This window comes from Phoxinus phoxinus (assembly GCF_949152265.1).
Source record: "Phoxinus phoxinus genome assembly, chromosome: 23".
Classification (NCBI taxonomy): Eukaryota; Metazoa; Chordata; class Actinopteri; order Cypriniformes; family Leuciscidae; genus Phoxinus; species Phoxinus phoxinus.
Window position 1 is genome coordinate 210001 of NC_136898.1, and position 15000 is coordinate 225000.

At 43.4% G+C, this 15000-nt stretch overlaps 2 protein-coding genes across 2 annotated transcripts in view; both read right to left on the reverse strand.

Annotated features, from left to right (window-relative positions):
• Positions 1 to 6626, reverse strand: part of ripply3 (ripply transcriptional repressor 3) — a 7957-nt gene extending 1331 nt beyond the window's left edge. The window contains exons 1-4 of the mRNA XM_079600585.1: positions 6493 to 6626; positions 6347 to 6404; positions 2189 to 2247; positions 1 to 2087 (exon numbers count right to left, since the gene is read on the reverse strand). The exon at positions 1 to 2087 is cut by the window's left edge and continues 1331 nt beyond it. Of these exons, the coding sequence (XP_079456711.1) occupies positions 1934 to 2087; positions 2189 to 2247; positions 6347 to 6404; positions 6493 to 6530 (309 nt within the window). The 5' untranslated portion in view covers positions 6531 to 6626 and the 3' untranslated portion in view covers positions 1 to 1933. The remainder of the gene's footprint in view (positions 2088 to 2188; positions 2248 to 6346; positions 6405 to 6492) is intronic.
• A 378-nt stretch (positions 6627 to 7004) lies between these two features.
• Positions 7005 to 15000, reverse strand: part of kcnj6 (potassium inwardly rectifying channel subfamily J member 6) — a 35262-nt gene continuing 27266 nt past the window's right edge. The window contains exon 3 of the mRNA XM_079598943.1: positions 7005 to 11594. Coding sequence (XP_079455069.1) covers positions 11305 to 11594 — 290 coding nt within the window. The 3' untranslated portion in view covers positions 7005 to 11304. The remainder of the gene's footprint in view (positions 11595 to 15000) is intronic.

Here is a 15000-nt window from a genome sequence, read left to right on the forward strand (position 1 = left end):
GACCACAGATCCCAGTGTCCTGACCACAGGTCCCAGTGTCCTGACCACAGATCCCAGTGTCCAGACCACAGATCCCAGTGTCCTGACCACAGATCCTGAACTCTCCCACAGATCCCAGTGTCCTGACCACAGATCCCAGTGTCCTGACCACAGATCCCAGAGTCCAGACCACAGATCCCAGTGTCCAGACCACAGATCCTAGAGTCCAGACCACAGATCCCAGTGTCCTGACCACAGATCCCAGTGTCCAGACCACAGATCCCAGTGTCCTGACCACAGATCCCAGTGTCCTGACCACAGATCCCAGTGTCCTGACCACAGATCCCAGTGTCCTGACCACAGATCCTGAACTCTCCCACAGATCCCAGTGTCCTGACCACAGATCCCAGTGTCCTGACCACAGATCCCAGTGTCCTGACCACAGATCCCAGTGTCCTGACCACAGATCCCAGTGTCCAGACCACAGATCCCAGTGTCCTGACCACAGATCCCAGTGTCCTGACCACAGATCCCAGTGTCCTGACCACAGGTCCCAGTGTCCTGACCACAGGTCCCAGTGTCCTCACCACAGGTCCCAGTGTCCTGACCACAGATCCCAGAGTCCAGACCACAGATCCCAGTGTCCTGACCACAGATCCTGAACTCTCCCACAGATCCCAGTGTCCTGACCACAGATCCCAGTGTCCTGACCACAGATCCCAGTGTCCTGACCACAGATCCCAGAGTCCAGACCACAGATCCCAGTGTCCAGACCACAGATCTCAGTGTCCTGACCACAGATCCCAGTGTCCTGACCACAGATCCCAGTGTCCTCACCACAGGTCCCAGTGTCCTCACCACAGGTCCCAGTGTCCTGACCACAGATCCCAGTGTCCTGACCACAGATCCCAGAGTCCAGACCACAGATCCCAGTGTCCTGACCACAGATCCCAGTGTCCTGACCACAGATCCCAGTGTCCTCACCACAGGTCCCAGTGTCCTCACCACAGGTCCCAGTGTCCTGACCACAGGTCCCAGTGTCCTGACCACAGATCCCAGTGTCCTGACCACAGATCCCAGAGTCCAGACCACAGATCCCAGTGTCCTGACCACAGATCCTGAACTCTCCCACAGATCCCAGTGTCCTGACCACAGATCCCAGTGTCCTGACCACAGATCCCAGAGTCCAGACCACAGATCCCAGTGTCCAGACCACAGATCCCAGTGTCCAGACCACAGATCCCAGTGTCCTGACCACAGATCCCAGTGTCCTGACCACAGATCCCAGTGTCCTGACCACAGATCCTGAACTCTCCCACAGATCCCAGTGTCCTGACCACAGATCCCAGTGTCCTGACCACAGATCCCAGTGTCCTGACGTGTGTCCCTCAGCAGCGCTCGTCAGATCTGTCCATAGAGCGAGAGTTCACACACACACACGAACATTAGCCCATGATGTACGCGCCCTGAACTCATGCTAGTGTGTATGACATTCCTCTGTCAGACGCACACAGTTCTGTTAGTGTCCCGCTCTTCACCGCTTGTGCTTTAGAAGCACGTAGACTGCGTTTGGCCGGAAGCTAGAATTTAACTTTGTAGAGTGTTAAAAATGTATATTTTATTTACACAAACGCATGTCTTCGCTTCAGAACAGCTTTATTAACCCACCAGAGCCTGTGGAGCACTTTATGATTGACAGAAGCACTTTATGATTGACAGATATGATGGACAGATATGATGGACAGGTATGATGGACAGGTATGATGGACAGATATGATGGACAGGTATGATGGACAGGTATGATGGACAGGTATGATGGACAGGTATGATGGACAGGTATGATGGACAGGTATGATGGACAGGTATGATGGACAGATATGATGGACAGATGCACTTTATGGCTTGAGGGCGAGTAAATCATGGGCGAATTGTCATTTTTGTGTGAACCGTCCCTTTAATGTGTGTGTGTTTCTCCCTCGTCCTCTTCCTCAGAGCCGGAGTCTTCATCGTTGTAGAAGTGCAGCGTGGCCTGCGCGGGGAAACTGGCCAGAACCGTGCGGCCCAGATGAGACAGATACTCCTGGATCCGGGATCTGGGCAGGAACAGCCTGTGGAGATCCGACACACACACACACACTCCTGTTAACACCTGGTCTCTGGAACTCTGAGCTGATGAACATGAAGAAGAGCAAGAGCGCTGACTGCAGACCTCACGGGATGATGGAACACTGCCGACGCCAGAACCCGCCGCGAGCCTCCAGAGAACACCTGAACACAGGAACACAAGAACACCTGAACACAGGAACACCTGAACACAAGAACACAAGAACACCTGAACACAGGAACACCTGAACACCTGAACACAGGAACACCTGAACACAGGAACACAAGAACACCTGAACACAGGAACACCTGAACACAGGAACACCTGAACACAGGAACACAAGAACACAAGAACACCTGAACACAAGAACACAAGAACACAAGAACACAAGAACACCTGAACACAGGAACACCTGAACACAAGAACACAAGAACACCTGAACACCTGAACACAAGAACACAAGAACACCTGAACACAGGAACACCTGAACACAAGAACACAAGAACACCTGAACACAGGAACACAAGAACACAGGAACACCTGAACACCTGAACACAAGAACACAAGAACACCTGAACACAGGAACACCTGAACACAAGAACACAAGAACACAAGAACACAAGAACACCTGAACACCTGAACACAAGAACACAGGAACACAAGAACACAGGAACACCTGAACACAGGAACACCTGAACACAAGAACACCTGAACACCTGAACACAGGAACACAAGAACACAGGAACACCTGAACACAGGAACACCTGAACACAAGAACACCTGAACACCTGAACACAGGAACACCTGAACACAGGAACACAAGAACACAAGAACACAAGAACACCTGAACACCTGAACACCTGAACACAAGAACACAAGAACACCTGAACACAGGAACACCTGAACACAGGAACACCTGAACACAGGAACACAAGAACACAAGAACACCTGAACACAAGAACACAAGAACACCTGAACACAGGAATACCTGAACACCTGAACACAGGAACACCTGAACACAGGAACACAACAACACAAGAACACCTGAACACAGGAACACCTGAACACAGGAACACCTGAACACCTGAACACAGGAACACAAGAACACCTGAACACAGGAACACAAGAACACCTGAACACCTGAACACAGGAACACAAGAACACCTGAACACAGGAACACCTGAACACAGGAACACAAGAACACCTGAACACAGGAACACCTGAACACAGGAACACCTGAACACAGGAACACAAGAACACCTGAACACAGGAACACAAGAACACAGGAACACCTGAACACCTGAACACAGGAACACCTGAACACAGGAACACAAGAACACCTGAACACAGGAACACCTGAACACCTGAACACAGGAACACCTGAACACAGGAACACCTGAACACAGGAACACCTGAACACAGGAACACCTGAACACAGGAACACAAGAACACAAGAACACAAGAACACAAGAACACCTGAACACCTGAACACAAGAACACATGAACACCTGAACACAGGAACACCTGAACACAAGAACACCTGAACACCTGAACACAAGAACACAAGAACACAAGAACACCTGAACACAGGAACACCTGAACACAAGAACACAAGAACACAAGAACACCTGAACACAGGAACACAAGAACACCTGAACACAGGAACATCTGAACACAGGAACACAAGAACACCTGAACACAGGAACACAAGAACACCTGAACACAGGAACACAGGAACACAAGAACATCTGAACACAGGAACACAGGAACACAAGAACACCTGAACACAGGAACACAGGAACACAAGAACATCTGAACACAGGAACACAGGAACACAAGAACACCTGAACACAGGAACACCTGAACACCTGAACACCTGAACACAAGAACATCTGAACATCAGAACACCTGAACACAGGAACAAAAGAACATTGAACACAGGAACACAAGAACATCTGAACACAGGAACACAAGAACATCTGAACACAGGAACACAGGAACACAAGAACACCTGAACACCTGAACACCTGAACACAGGAACCCAAGAACCCAAGAACACCTGAACACAGGAACACAAGAACATTGAACACAGGAACACAAGAACACCTGAACACAGGAACACAAGAACATTTGAACACGGGAACACAAGAACACCTGAACACCTGAACACAAGAACATCTGAACATCAGAACACCTGAACACAGGAACAAAAGAACATTGAACACAGGAACACAAGAACATCTGAACACAGGAACACAAGAACATCTGAACACAGGAACACAAGAACACCTGAACACAGGAACCCAAGAACACCTGAACACAGGAACACAAGAACATTGAACACAGGAACACAAGAACATCTGAACACAGGAACACAAGAACACCTGAACACAGGAACACAAGAACACCTGAACACAAGAACACAAGAACACCTGAACACAGGAACACAAGAACACCTGAACACAGGAACACAAGAACACAAGAACACCTGAACACATGAACACAAGAAAACCTGAACACCTGAACATCAGAACACAAGAACATCTGAACACAGGAACACAAGAACACCTGAACACCTGAACATCCGAACACAAGAACACCTGAACACCTGAACACAGGAACACAAGAACATCCGAACACAAGAACACAAGAACACAAGAACACCTGAACACAGGAAAACAGGAACACAAGAACACCTGAACACAGGAACACAAGAACACCTGAACACAGGAACACAAGAACATCCGAACACAAGAACACCTGAACACAGGAACACAAGAACACCTGAACACAGGAACACAAGAACACCTGAACACCTGAACACAAGGACACAAGAACACCTGAACACAGGAACACAAGAACATCTGAACACAGGAACACAAGAACACCTGAACATCAGAACACAAGAACATCTGAACACAGGAACACAAGAACATCTGAACACAGGAACACAAGAACACCTGAACATCAGAACACAAGAACATCTGAACATCAGAACATAAGAACATAAGAACATAAGAACACAGGAACACAAAACACATTGAACACAGGAACACAAGAACATCTGAACACAGGAACACAAGAACACCTGAACACAGGAACACAAGAACACCTGAACACAGGAACACAAGAACACCTGAACACAGGAACACAAGAACACCTGAACACAGGAACACAAGAACATCTGAACACAGGAACACAAGAACACCTGAACACAGGAACACAAGAACATCAGAACACAGGAACACAAGAACACAAGAACACCTGAACACCTGAACATCCGAACACAAGAACACCTGAACACAGGAACACAAGAACACCTGAACAAAGGAACACAAGAACACAAGAACATCCGAACACAAGAACACCTGAACACAGGAACACAAGAACACCTGAACATCAGAACATCAGAACACAAGAACATCTGAACACAAGAACATCTGAACACAGGAACACAAGAACACCTGGACATCAGAACACAAGAACACAGACTCTGAAATCAACGTACGCATCAATACACAGAGAAAAGAAAAACAGCAAACACAGGGAACGTTCTGTCAAAGTTATGAACAAACGTTCTTCCAGTAACATTAATAGAAAGTTTGTTCAATGTTATCTGGTCTTTAATAATGTTCTCAAAACGTTAGAACAAAAACATTATTTATACATTGTTCATGAAACGTTTTTTCTGAAACATTTTTGTTAGACATTCTTCAAACATTAACACTTTACAATAAGGTTCATTAGTTAACATTATTTAACTACCTTAGTTAACATGAACTAAGAATTAACAAAACTTCTACAGCATTTATGAATCTTAGTAATATTAATTTCAACATTTACTAATACGTTATTTAAATCAAAGGTTGTATTAGTTAACATTAGTTAATGCACTATGAACTAACATGAACTAACAATGAACAACAGTTGTATTTTTACTAACTAACATTAGCAAAGATTAATAAATATTGTAACAAATGTATTTGCTCATTGTTAGTTCATACAATAACTAATGTTAACTAATGTACCTTATTGTAAAGTGTTACCAACATTTTCTAAATGTTACTCCTTGTTTTCAGAACGTTCAGAGAACATTCAAAAGTATCCGTTCCCATAATGTTTGAAGAATGAACGGAACGTTACCTTAACGTTCACATAACCAAGAAAAAACGTTTTTAAAAGAACATGCAGAGAACATTCAAAAGTAAGGTTTCATAACTTTAAGGGAATGTTAGCAAAACTTGAAGTAAATAAAAATGTTACTTTATGTAATTGTGTCTCTCTTGATGAAAGATCCCACGGTCTCCATATCACAGGACAACTACCACAACACAAGAGAGGAGAGTTATTAAAGACTTTAAAATATGAAAACTATGATAAAAATATGATACATTTACCGAAAGTCTTACCCGAGCATCTGATCCGCGTGCACACTCACCGGCAGCATCGTTACACACTAATGCGCGCTCCCGTGCACTGATGAGGCGCGAGAGAGAGGGGGCGTGTCCAGCGTGCACCCGCCAATTAATAATCAATAAAAATCAGTTTTCATTCTCTCTTCTTCTATCTAAGATTATAATTCTACAGACCGAGGGTCATCGCAGTGTTACAATGATTGAAGGTGTTATGGTTGTTTTTTGTGGAACCAAATATAAAAATGTAAATGTTATCTGGATATTTTCGATCAGTCCGGCTTGGCCTGAACTTGTCGGCTATGCTACAACAACAAGATCCCCTCACTGCAGAAGGACATAAACACATACAACAACGAGCTCTTGAAAAGTAATATCACCTAAAATAACACAAACACTGGTTTGAACGCTCGTCGTTTACACACACACTCAGAGAACGAGCTCGGACTCCAGCACTGAACAATTTTACTTCTTTTACACAGAGAGAGAAAAATCAAAGAAACAAAAGTAATGTTTAGATATGGTTTATTTATGAGCTTCTTGTGACACAGAGTAATCATCTAATCAACAAGAAAACCAGAATGAATCGCCTGTCATATGCGCGCTAAATCTGTATAAACACGTCAATAATGTACCGTAATATGGCTTGTGAAATAAGCTTTAGGATCCGAACACAGTAAAACCTTCATGCTCATATTCCTGATTTCATATTTCCCGAGTGATGAGATATGAGTGACACGTGTTCGAATGGCTTCATCAGCAGAGCTTTAAAGGGCACTTCATCAAATGATCCGGGCTTTACTGGAGATATTACTGGAGATATTACTGGATATATTACTAGAGATATTACTGGATATTACTGGAGATATTACTGGATATATTACTAGAGATATTACTGGATATGACTGGGCATATTACTGTATACTACTGGATATATTACTGGAGATATTATTACTGTATACTCCTGGATATATTACTGGATATATTACTGTATATTACTGGATATATTACTGTATATTACTGGAGATATTACTGTATATTACTGGAGATATTACTGTATATTACTGGAGATATTACTGTAAGACTCGTCGTGACCGATGCCGTTCATCCAACCCATTTCTGCCACATCAGCTTCTGTATATCATAATTATGACATTACAAAGTAAAAAATATGAAGTTATGATAAAAAGTAGAAATTATTACACACTAAGCCATAATCATTTTGCTCAAAATTATGCTTTTTATGAAACTTACACATATTCAAGTGTTAATAAAAAAGAATGCATGAAGCTAGAATGAGATTGTTTGTTGTTTAAAGGCAGAGGATCTGTTCTTTCTTTGAAATATTGCATATTCATATATTCTGCACAATATTCTGAGGGCCGTGGAAATACTGGCGGTGACGGGCAACTCTTCTTTTAAACGCTGGTGAGGAAAGAGTTCATTATGATTTCAATTTCAATACTTTGTCAATTTCAATTTTTTATGTCAATTTTGACTTTTCATATCATAATTATGGCTTAGTGTGTCAATGTCAACTTTTCATTTAATAAATATGATATCATTCACACAATATTCTGGGGGCCGTGAAACTTGAAAATGATTAAAAAAGCTGACGGTGGCTGGCAACTCTTTTACTTTCATCATTAACTTATGTCCATTTCCCCTTATGTCATAATTTGTACTTTCGATGCCATAACTATGATGTAGAGAAGCGTGATCGCTGAGTCAGGAGTGTGAGATCTGAGCAACCGTGATCACGTGATCATCAGAGGAGAAACGTGAGTAACCGCTCTCAGCGTGTTCAGTGTGTTACACCGTCTTTTCCTGACCGACAGGTACATCTGGATCTTACCGTGTTCATCAACCGCTTACACACACAATCCTCACTCTGAAACCTGACACTCGAACCGCAGAAACACACACCAGATCTGCAAACCCACACACTCATTCTCGGCCTTCGACTCAGTGTTCAGTTTCATAAAACAACACACACTTCTCTATGAAACACACACAAATCTAACAGGAAGTATCTTGATTTCCTTTCTCAAACACAACCCCCCCACACACACACACACACACACACACAGGTCAAAGGTCGAGTTATAGGTTTTTCGGACTGTGTGATACTGTATTCATAACCACAAATGCTTACAGTAAAAAAAGAAGAAGTTTGGTTTCAATCTTGCTTTCGTGTTTACTGTTTATTTTTCAACATCTCGCCGCCAATTACTTTCAATCTTGTTCAGAAATGTACATATGAGCTCATGAAAGAAGAGCTTTAGGTTTTGAATAACTGTGTGTATATGAATATCCATAAATATAATATTATGGCAAAGGTGTTTGCAACGTAAGACAAATGTGTGCTTCTGAGATGTGTGTGATATGTTGAATGCAGCGCAAGAGATGCGAGGCGATGTGCATTCTGTGTGCGGTTCTGGGATGTGTGTGTAAAGCTTTGAGGATGTGTGTAAGCAGTTGAAAAACTGTAATATCTCTGTGGCGTTGGCACTCGTAGATCATCGGCCACTGATCTGTGGGTTTGCGTCTGCAATCGTGTGGAGTCTGTGCCGAAGCGAGTCGTCACGAAACGGTTCGGCTCTTTGGTCTCGTGTGCGAGTGAACGCTGATGAACTCACGGTTACCGTTTCTGTCAAACTCACGGTTACCGTTTCTGTCAAACTCAAACTCACGGTTACCATTTCTGTCGATCTTAACTCACGGTTACCGTTTCTGTCGAGCTCAAACTCACGGTTACCGTTTCTGTCTTCTGTCGAGCTTAAACTTATAGTTACCGTTTCTGTCGAGCTTAAACTCATAGTTACCGTTTCTGTCGAGCTTAAACTCATAGTTACCGTTTCTGTCTTCTGTCAAACTCAAACTCATAGTTACCGTTTCTGTCGAGCTTAAACTCATAGTTACCGTTTCTGTCTTCTGTCGAGCTTAAACTCATAGTTACCGTTTCTGTCAAACTCACGGTTACCGTTTCTGTCTTCTGTCGAGCTTAAACTCATAGTTACCGTTTCTGTCAAACTCACGGTTACCGTTTCTGTCTTCTGTCGAGCTTAAACTTATAGTTACCGTTTCTGTCAAACTCACGGTTACCGTTTCTGTCTTCTGTCGAGCTTAAACTCATAGTTACCGTTTCTGTCGAGCTTAAACTCATAGTTACCGTTTCTGTCGAGCTTAAACTCATAGTTACCGTTTCTGTCTTCTGTCAAACTCAAACTCATAGTTACCGTTTCTGTCTTCTGTCGAGCTTAAACTCATAGTTACCGTTTCTGTCGAGCTTAAACTCATAGTTACCGTTTCTGTCGAGCTTAAAATCATAGTTACCGTTTCTGTCGAGCTTAAACTCATAGTTACCGTTTCTGTCTTCTGTCAAACTCAAACTCATAGTTACCGTTTCTGTCGAGCTTAAACTCATAGTTACCGTTTCTGTCTTCTGTCGAGCTTAAACTCATAGTTACCGTTTCTGTCTTCTGTCGAGCTTAAACTCATAGTTACCGTTTCTGTCTTCTGTCGAGCTTAAACTCATAGTTACCGTTTCTGTCTTCTGTCGAGCTTAAACTCATAGTTACCGTTTCTGTCAAACTCACGGTTACCGTTTCTGTCTTCTGTCGAGCTTAAACTTATAGTTACCGTTTCTGTCGAGCTTAAACTCATAGTTACCGTTTCTGTCGAGCTTAAACTCATAGTTACCGTTTCTGTCTTCTGTCGAGCTTAAACTCATAGTTACCGTTTCTGTCAAACTCACGGTTACCGTTTCTGTCTTCTGTCGAGCTTAAACTTATAGTTACCGTTTCTGTCAAACTCACGGTTACCGTTTCTGTCTTCTGTCGAGCTTAAACTTATAGTTACCGTTTCTGTCTAGCTTAAACTCATAGTTACCGTTTCTGTCTTCTGTCGAGCTTAAACTCATAGTTACCGTTTCTGTCTTCTGTCGAGCTTAAACTCATAGTTACCGTTTCTGTCTTCTGTCGAGCTTAAACTCATAGTTACCGTTTCTGTCTTCTGTCGAGCTTAAACTCATAGTTACCGTTTCTGTCTTCTGTCGAGCTTAAACTCATAGTTACCGTTTCTGTCTTCTGTCGAGCTTAAACTCATAGTTACCGTTTCTGTCGAGCTTAAACTCATAGTTACCGTTTCTGTCTTCTGTCGAGCTTAAACTCACGGTTTCTGTTCCACCGAACACACAGAAATAGGAGCTGAGAATCTGCAGCATCAGGTCCGTTTGAAGCTCAAATCCAGTTTTGATTATGTATTAAAGGAAGAGCAAAGGGAGAGAGATCATGGCCTGACGACGGTACGGAAGGTTATTGGAGCACACACACACACACACACACACACACACACACACACACACACACACACACACACACACACACACACACACACACACGCGCGCAAGATCTCCGCTATTGTAGCCTACAGTTCTTCATATTCATATTCTGTACATCAGAGTCAGGGATCGTTTCGAACATGCGTGGGTAAATATGTCTGTCGCAGACGTGTCGTATCAAACAACCGCACATCTCAAACCAAAAACAGATATATACAAAAAATACAAATGCCCTAGAATAGATCTATATATATTCATATACATATATAGGTTTTTAATCTTTGAATTACAAATCTGAAAATATCATTTCTTATATCTTTAAGAAAAAGAGGTTTCGGGAACCATGCAGTCGCCCCGCGCGAGATCCGTGTCCTCGGGGCGCGTTCCTGAGCTGACCTCTGACCCCTGACCTCTGACCTCAGCCAAACGTCCTGCGCTCAGAGGCGAGGAGAGATTCCCGTGTGCTCCTACACTTTCGACTCGTTCTCCATGTTGGCCAGGTCCCCGTTCCTCTCGCTGGGCTCGTCGAGTTGACTCAGTTTGCTAGCGACTGACCAGCTGAGCGGCAGACGGGAGCGCGCGGTCATCTCCGCTAGCTCGCGCGCGCTGCAACTGGGAGTGCTGGTCTCGTAGATCTCGTGGAAACTGTTGTAGTCCACCTCGTAGAAGCCGTCCTCCAGCGTCAGGACCGGCGTGAAGCGATAGCCCCATTTTATCTCACTCGACACGTACGAGCTGCGTGCCTGACACGTCATTCCTGAGGGAACACACACACACACACACACACACACACAGGAGCACAGAGGTGAGGAACCATCTGAGGATCTTAAAGGGATAGTTCTCCCAATATTCATGGATAGATGCAGTTTTATGTCAGGTCAAGTCACCTTCATTTATCCTTCATCTATACAGCGCTTTACAATATAGAGTTCCCAGCAGCTTTACAGAGATCACAGGAGATTACAGTAACAGTGTTCAGCTTTACAGCAGATCTAGAATACAGTTATTGTCCAGATAAAGTTAGTTTTGATGGATTCACTTCCGTTGCAAAGATCATTAGTTATTAACTTATTAACTAACACGACACCGTTCTAACAGAAAACCCTTATCCGGCCGCTGATCTGTACAAAACAGTGCCTGGTGTCTCGAGAACGCAAACCATGAAATAAGTTCCAAGGTATAAGCCTTGAAATATTTATAAGACAGAATGTATCGCTTCCGCATAACCACGTGAACCGGAATTATCCCGACAACATTTTATCTGTACAGAGGTAAAGGGAAGGAGACTAGTGGACACTTCAGGACTGCGTTATCGTCGTGTCCAGGCGCAGGTCCTGTGTGTGTGTGTGTGTGTGTGTGTGTGTGTGTGTGTGTGTGCGCGTGTGTGTGTGTCCAGGCGCAGGTCCTGTGTGTGTGTGTGTGTGTGTGTGTGTGTGTGTGTGTGTGTGTGCGTGTGTGTGTGTGTGTGTGTGTGTGTGTGTGTGTGTGTGTGTGTGTGTGTGTGTGTGTCCAGGCGCAGGTCCTTAATCAGATCTGGATCCGGCTGACTGCCGTAAACCTTGGGATAAACAGAGAGACTAATATTAGCGTAGACGCCATTCTTCTTATGATGTAACGAGTACATCAGGATTTATGGGAAGTGTTCAGAGTGTGTCTGCTTCCCGGACAATGGTAGGAAGACTGTTCCAGAGTTTTGGTGCTAAATAGGAAAAGGATCTACCGCCAGCAGTCGATTCTGATATTCTAGGTATTATTAACTGGCCGGAGTTGTGAGATGGCAGTAGACGTGAAGGACTATAATGCGTTAAGAGCTCGCTCAAGTACTGCGGAGATAAACCATTTAGTGCTTTGTAAGTGATCAGCAATATTTTAAAATGTATACGATGTTTAATAGGCAGCCAATGCAGTGTTGACAGAACGGGGCTAATATGGTCATACTTCCTGGTTCTGGTAAGAACTCGAGCGGCTGCGTTTTGAACTCGCTGTAGTTTGTTTGTTAAGCGTGCAGGGCAACCACCCAGTAGAGCATTACAATAATCTAGCCTTGAGCTCATGAACGCATCAACTAACTGTTCCGCATTCGTCAATGAGAGCATATGACGTCATTTAGATATATTTTTAAGATGGAAAAATGCGGTTTTACAGATACTAGACACATGACTTTCAGTGACTTTATAATGGACAGATGCACTTTTATGATGGATAGATATTGACTTCAAAACAGAAACTGCCATTATAAAGCTGTGAAGTGAACGGTCCCTGTTAAGGAATAGTGCTGGTCTTGCACTCGCTGTGATGCGACACACATTATGTAATCAGGTTGAAAGGTCATGTGTGATGTAGACGGAAGAACCAATCGAGTGTTTACAAAGAGAATGTGCAAAGACTGAGTCAAATGCCAACTACCATACAAATGTAAAACAACGATGTTGGATGATTTAAAGGTTGAAGGAGAAAATTAATTTCCCGCTAGCGTCACGCTTGAGCCTTTCGTAATGTGTGGCGATCTCAGTGACGGTGCAAGATCAGCATTAGTGGTTAAAAGTATATAAATGTGTATTTTGTTATAAAATGTCGGCTGGTGTGTCTAGATGAGACTCTTATTCCTCGGCTGGATCGAGACTGAAGCTGAAACTCACATCTGGACCTTCGACCCGCTGGACCATTGAAGTCACTATATGGAGAACATCTGGAGTGTGTTCCTCACAAACCTGCATTTCTGTTCCACTGAAGAGAGAAAGACGTGAACATCTGGGATGACGTGCGGGAGAGTAAACTATCAGGACATTTTAATTCTAAAGTGAACTCCTTTAAAACTCCACATGAACCCACCGCAATCCCATCAGTCCTGGTGAACCGTGAAGCTCTGACACGTTCCTCCATGATAGAAGACTTCGAGCACAGAGCGTCGAGGCCCTCTGCTGGTCAGAATGATGAACAATTAATGCTAGTGACAGCTTTGGTATTAAGACCAGTAATAAGTTAGAGGTTGAAAGAGTCATGTCTCTGAAGTCCTCAAGGGCCAAGGATATTTATGGTATGGACACTTTTACTGGAACAAACGAGTTCTTCAATAGTTAACCCTCTAACACATATCACTAATAATAGTTCATTAGATCACGAGATATTCCCTAATTCTTGGCCAAACAAATTATTGATCATCTTAATAATAGTTCTTTTCAATTACATCCGATGCAGTTTTAGGGTAAACACTCAACAGAAACTGCCACATGTTGCTTTATAGAAGAGGTGAAAGCATTAATGGATAAAGTGGAGTTGTAGGGGCCGTATCTCTTGATTTACAGAAAGCATTTGATACTCTAAACCATAATCATCTTTTGCAGAAACTACTTAATTTGTAATTTTTCAATAGATTTTGTAAATTTGATTAAATCTTACCTTTCTTCCCGTTCTCAATTAGTAAAAATTCATAATTTTAAATCTAATTTATTATGTCTATCAACTGGTGTTCCACACGGGTCCATACGGATAACCCACTGTCAGACGTGCTCATACACCGATGAGTCTCGCCACTGTTGAGCAGACACGGCTGATCCGGCATTACTACAGTTAGCCGGAATAAATGTGAGAGAGATTTATGCCTATTTCTGCTCATCTTCATGGACACCTCAATGATCTCCCTCAGGTGGTAATATGTGTCCTTGTAATCATGTATAGTTTTCAAAAGTATGAACTGCTGCGTCTGTGTAGATGAGAGAAGCTAAGTGTGTGTGTTGTGCACACGCTACATTACGGCCAATCACGCGCCCTTAAAACAGCCTCTGAATAACACACTGGGCCGTATCTTGCACCAGCGCAAATGACTTTGTACACGACGCATGTACCATTCCTATTCTGCACCCGCGCACAGCGACTCTTCCCTCCACAGACACACGTCGGTAAACTAGGGAATGAACTTGCGTTCTCGTCAGGGCGTAAAACACAGAGAAGTGACATTGGGGATGATGGAGAAACACACACACATTAGCTTCGGTTAAACAGGCGTATAATAATTTGGGTAAATGTGTAATCTAGATTTATGCCTATTTTTTCACATCTTCACGGACACAACAATGATTTCCTCGTGTGTTAATATTTTTCCTTGTAATAATGTATGATTTTCAAAAATGAAAACTGCTGCGTCTGTTTAGATTAGAGAATCA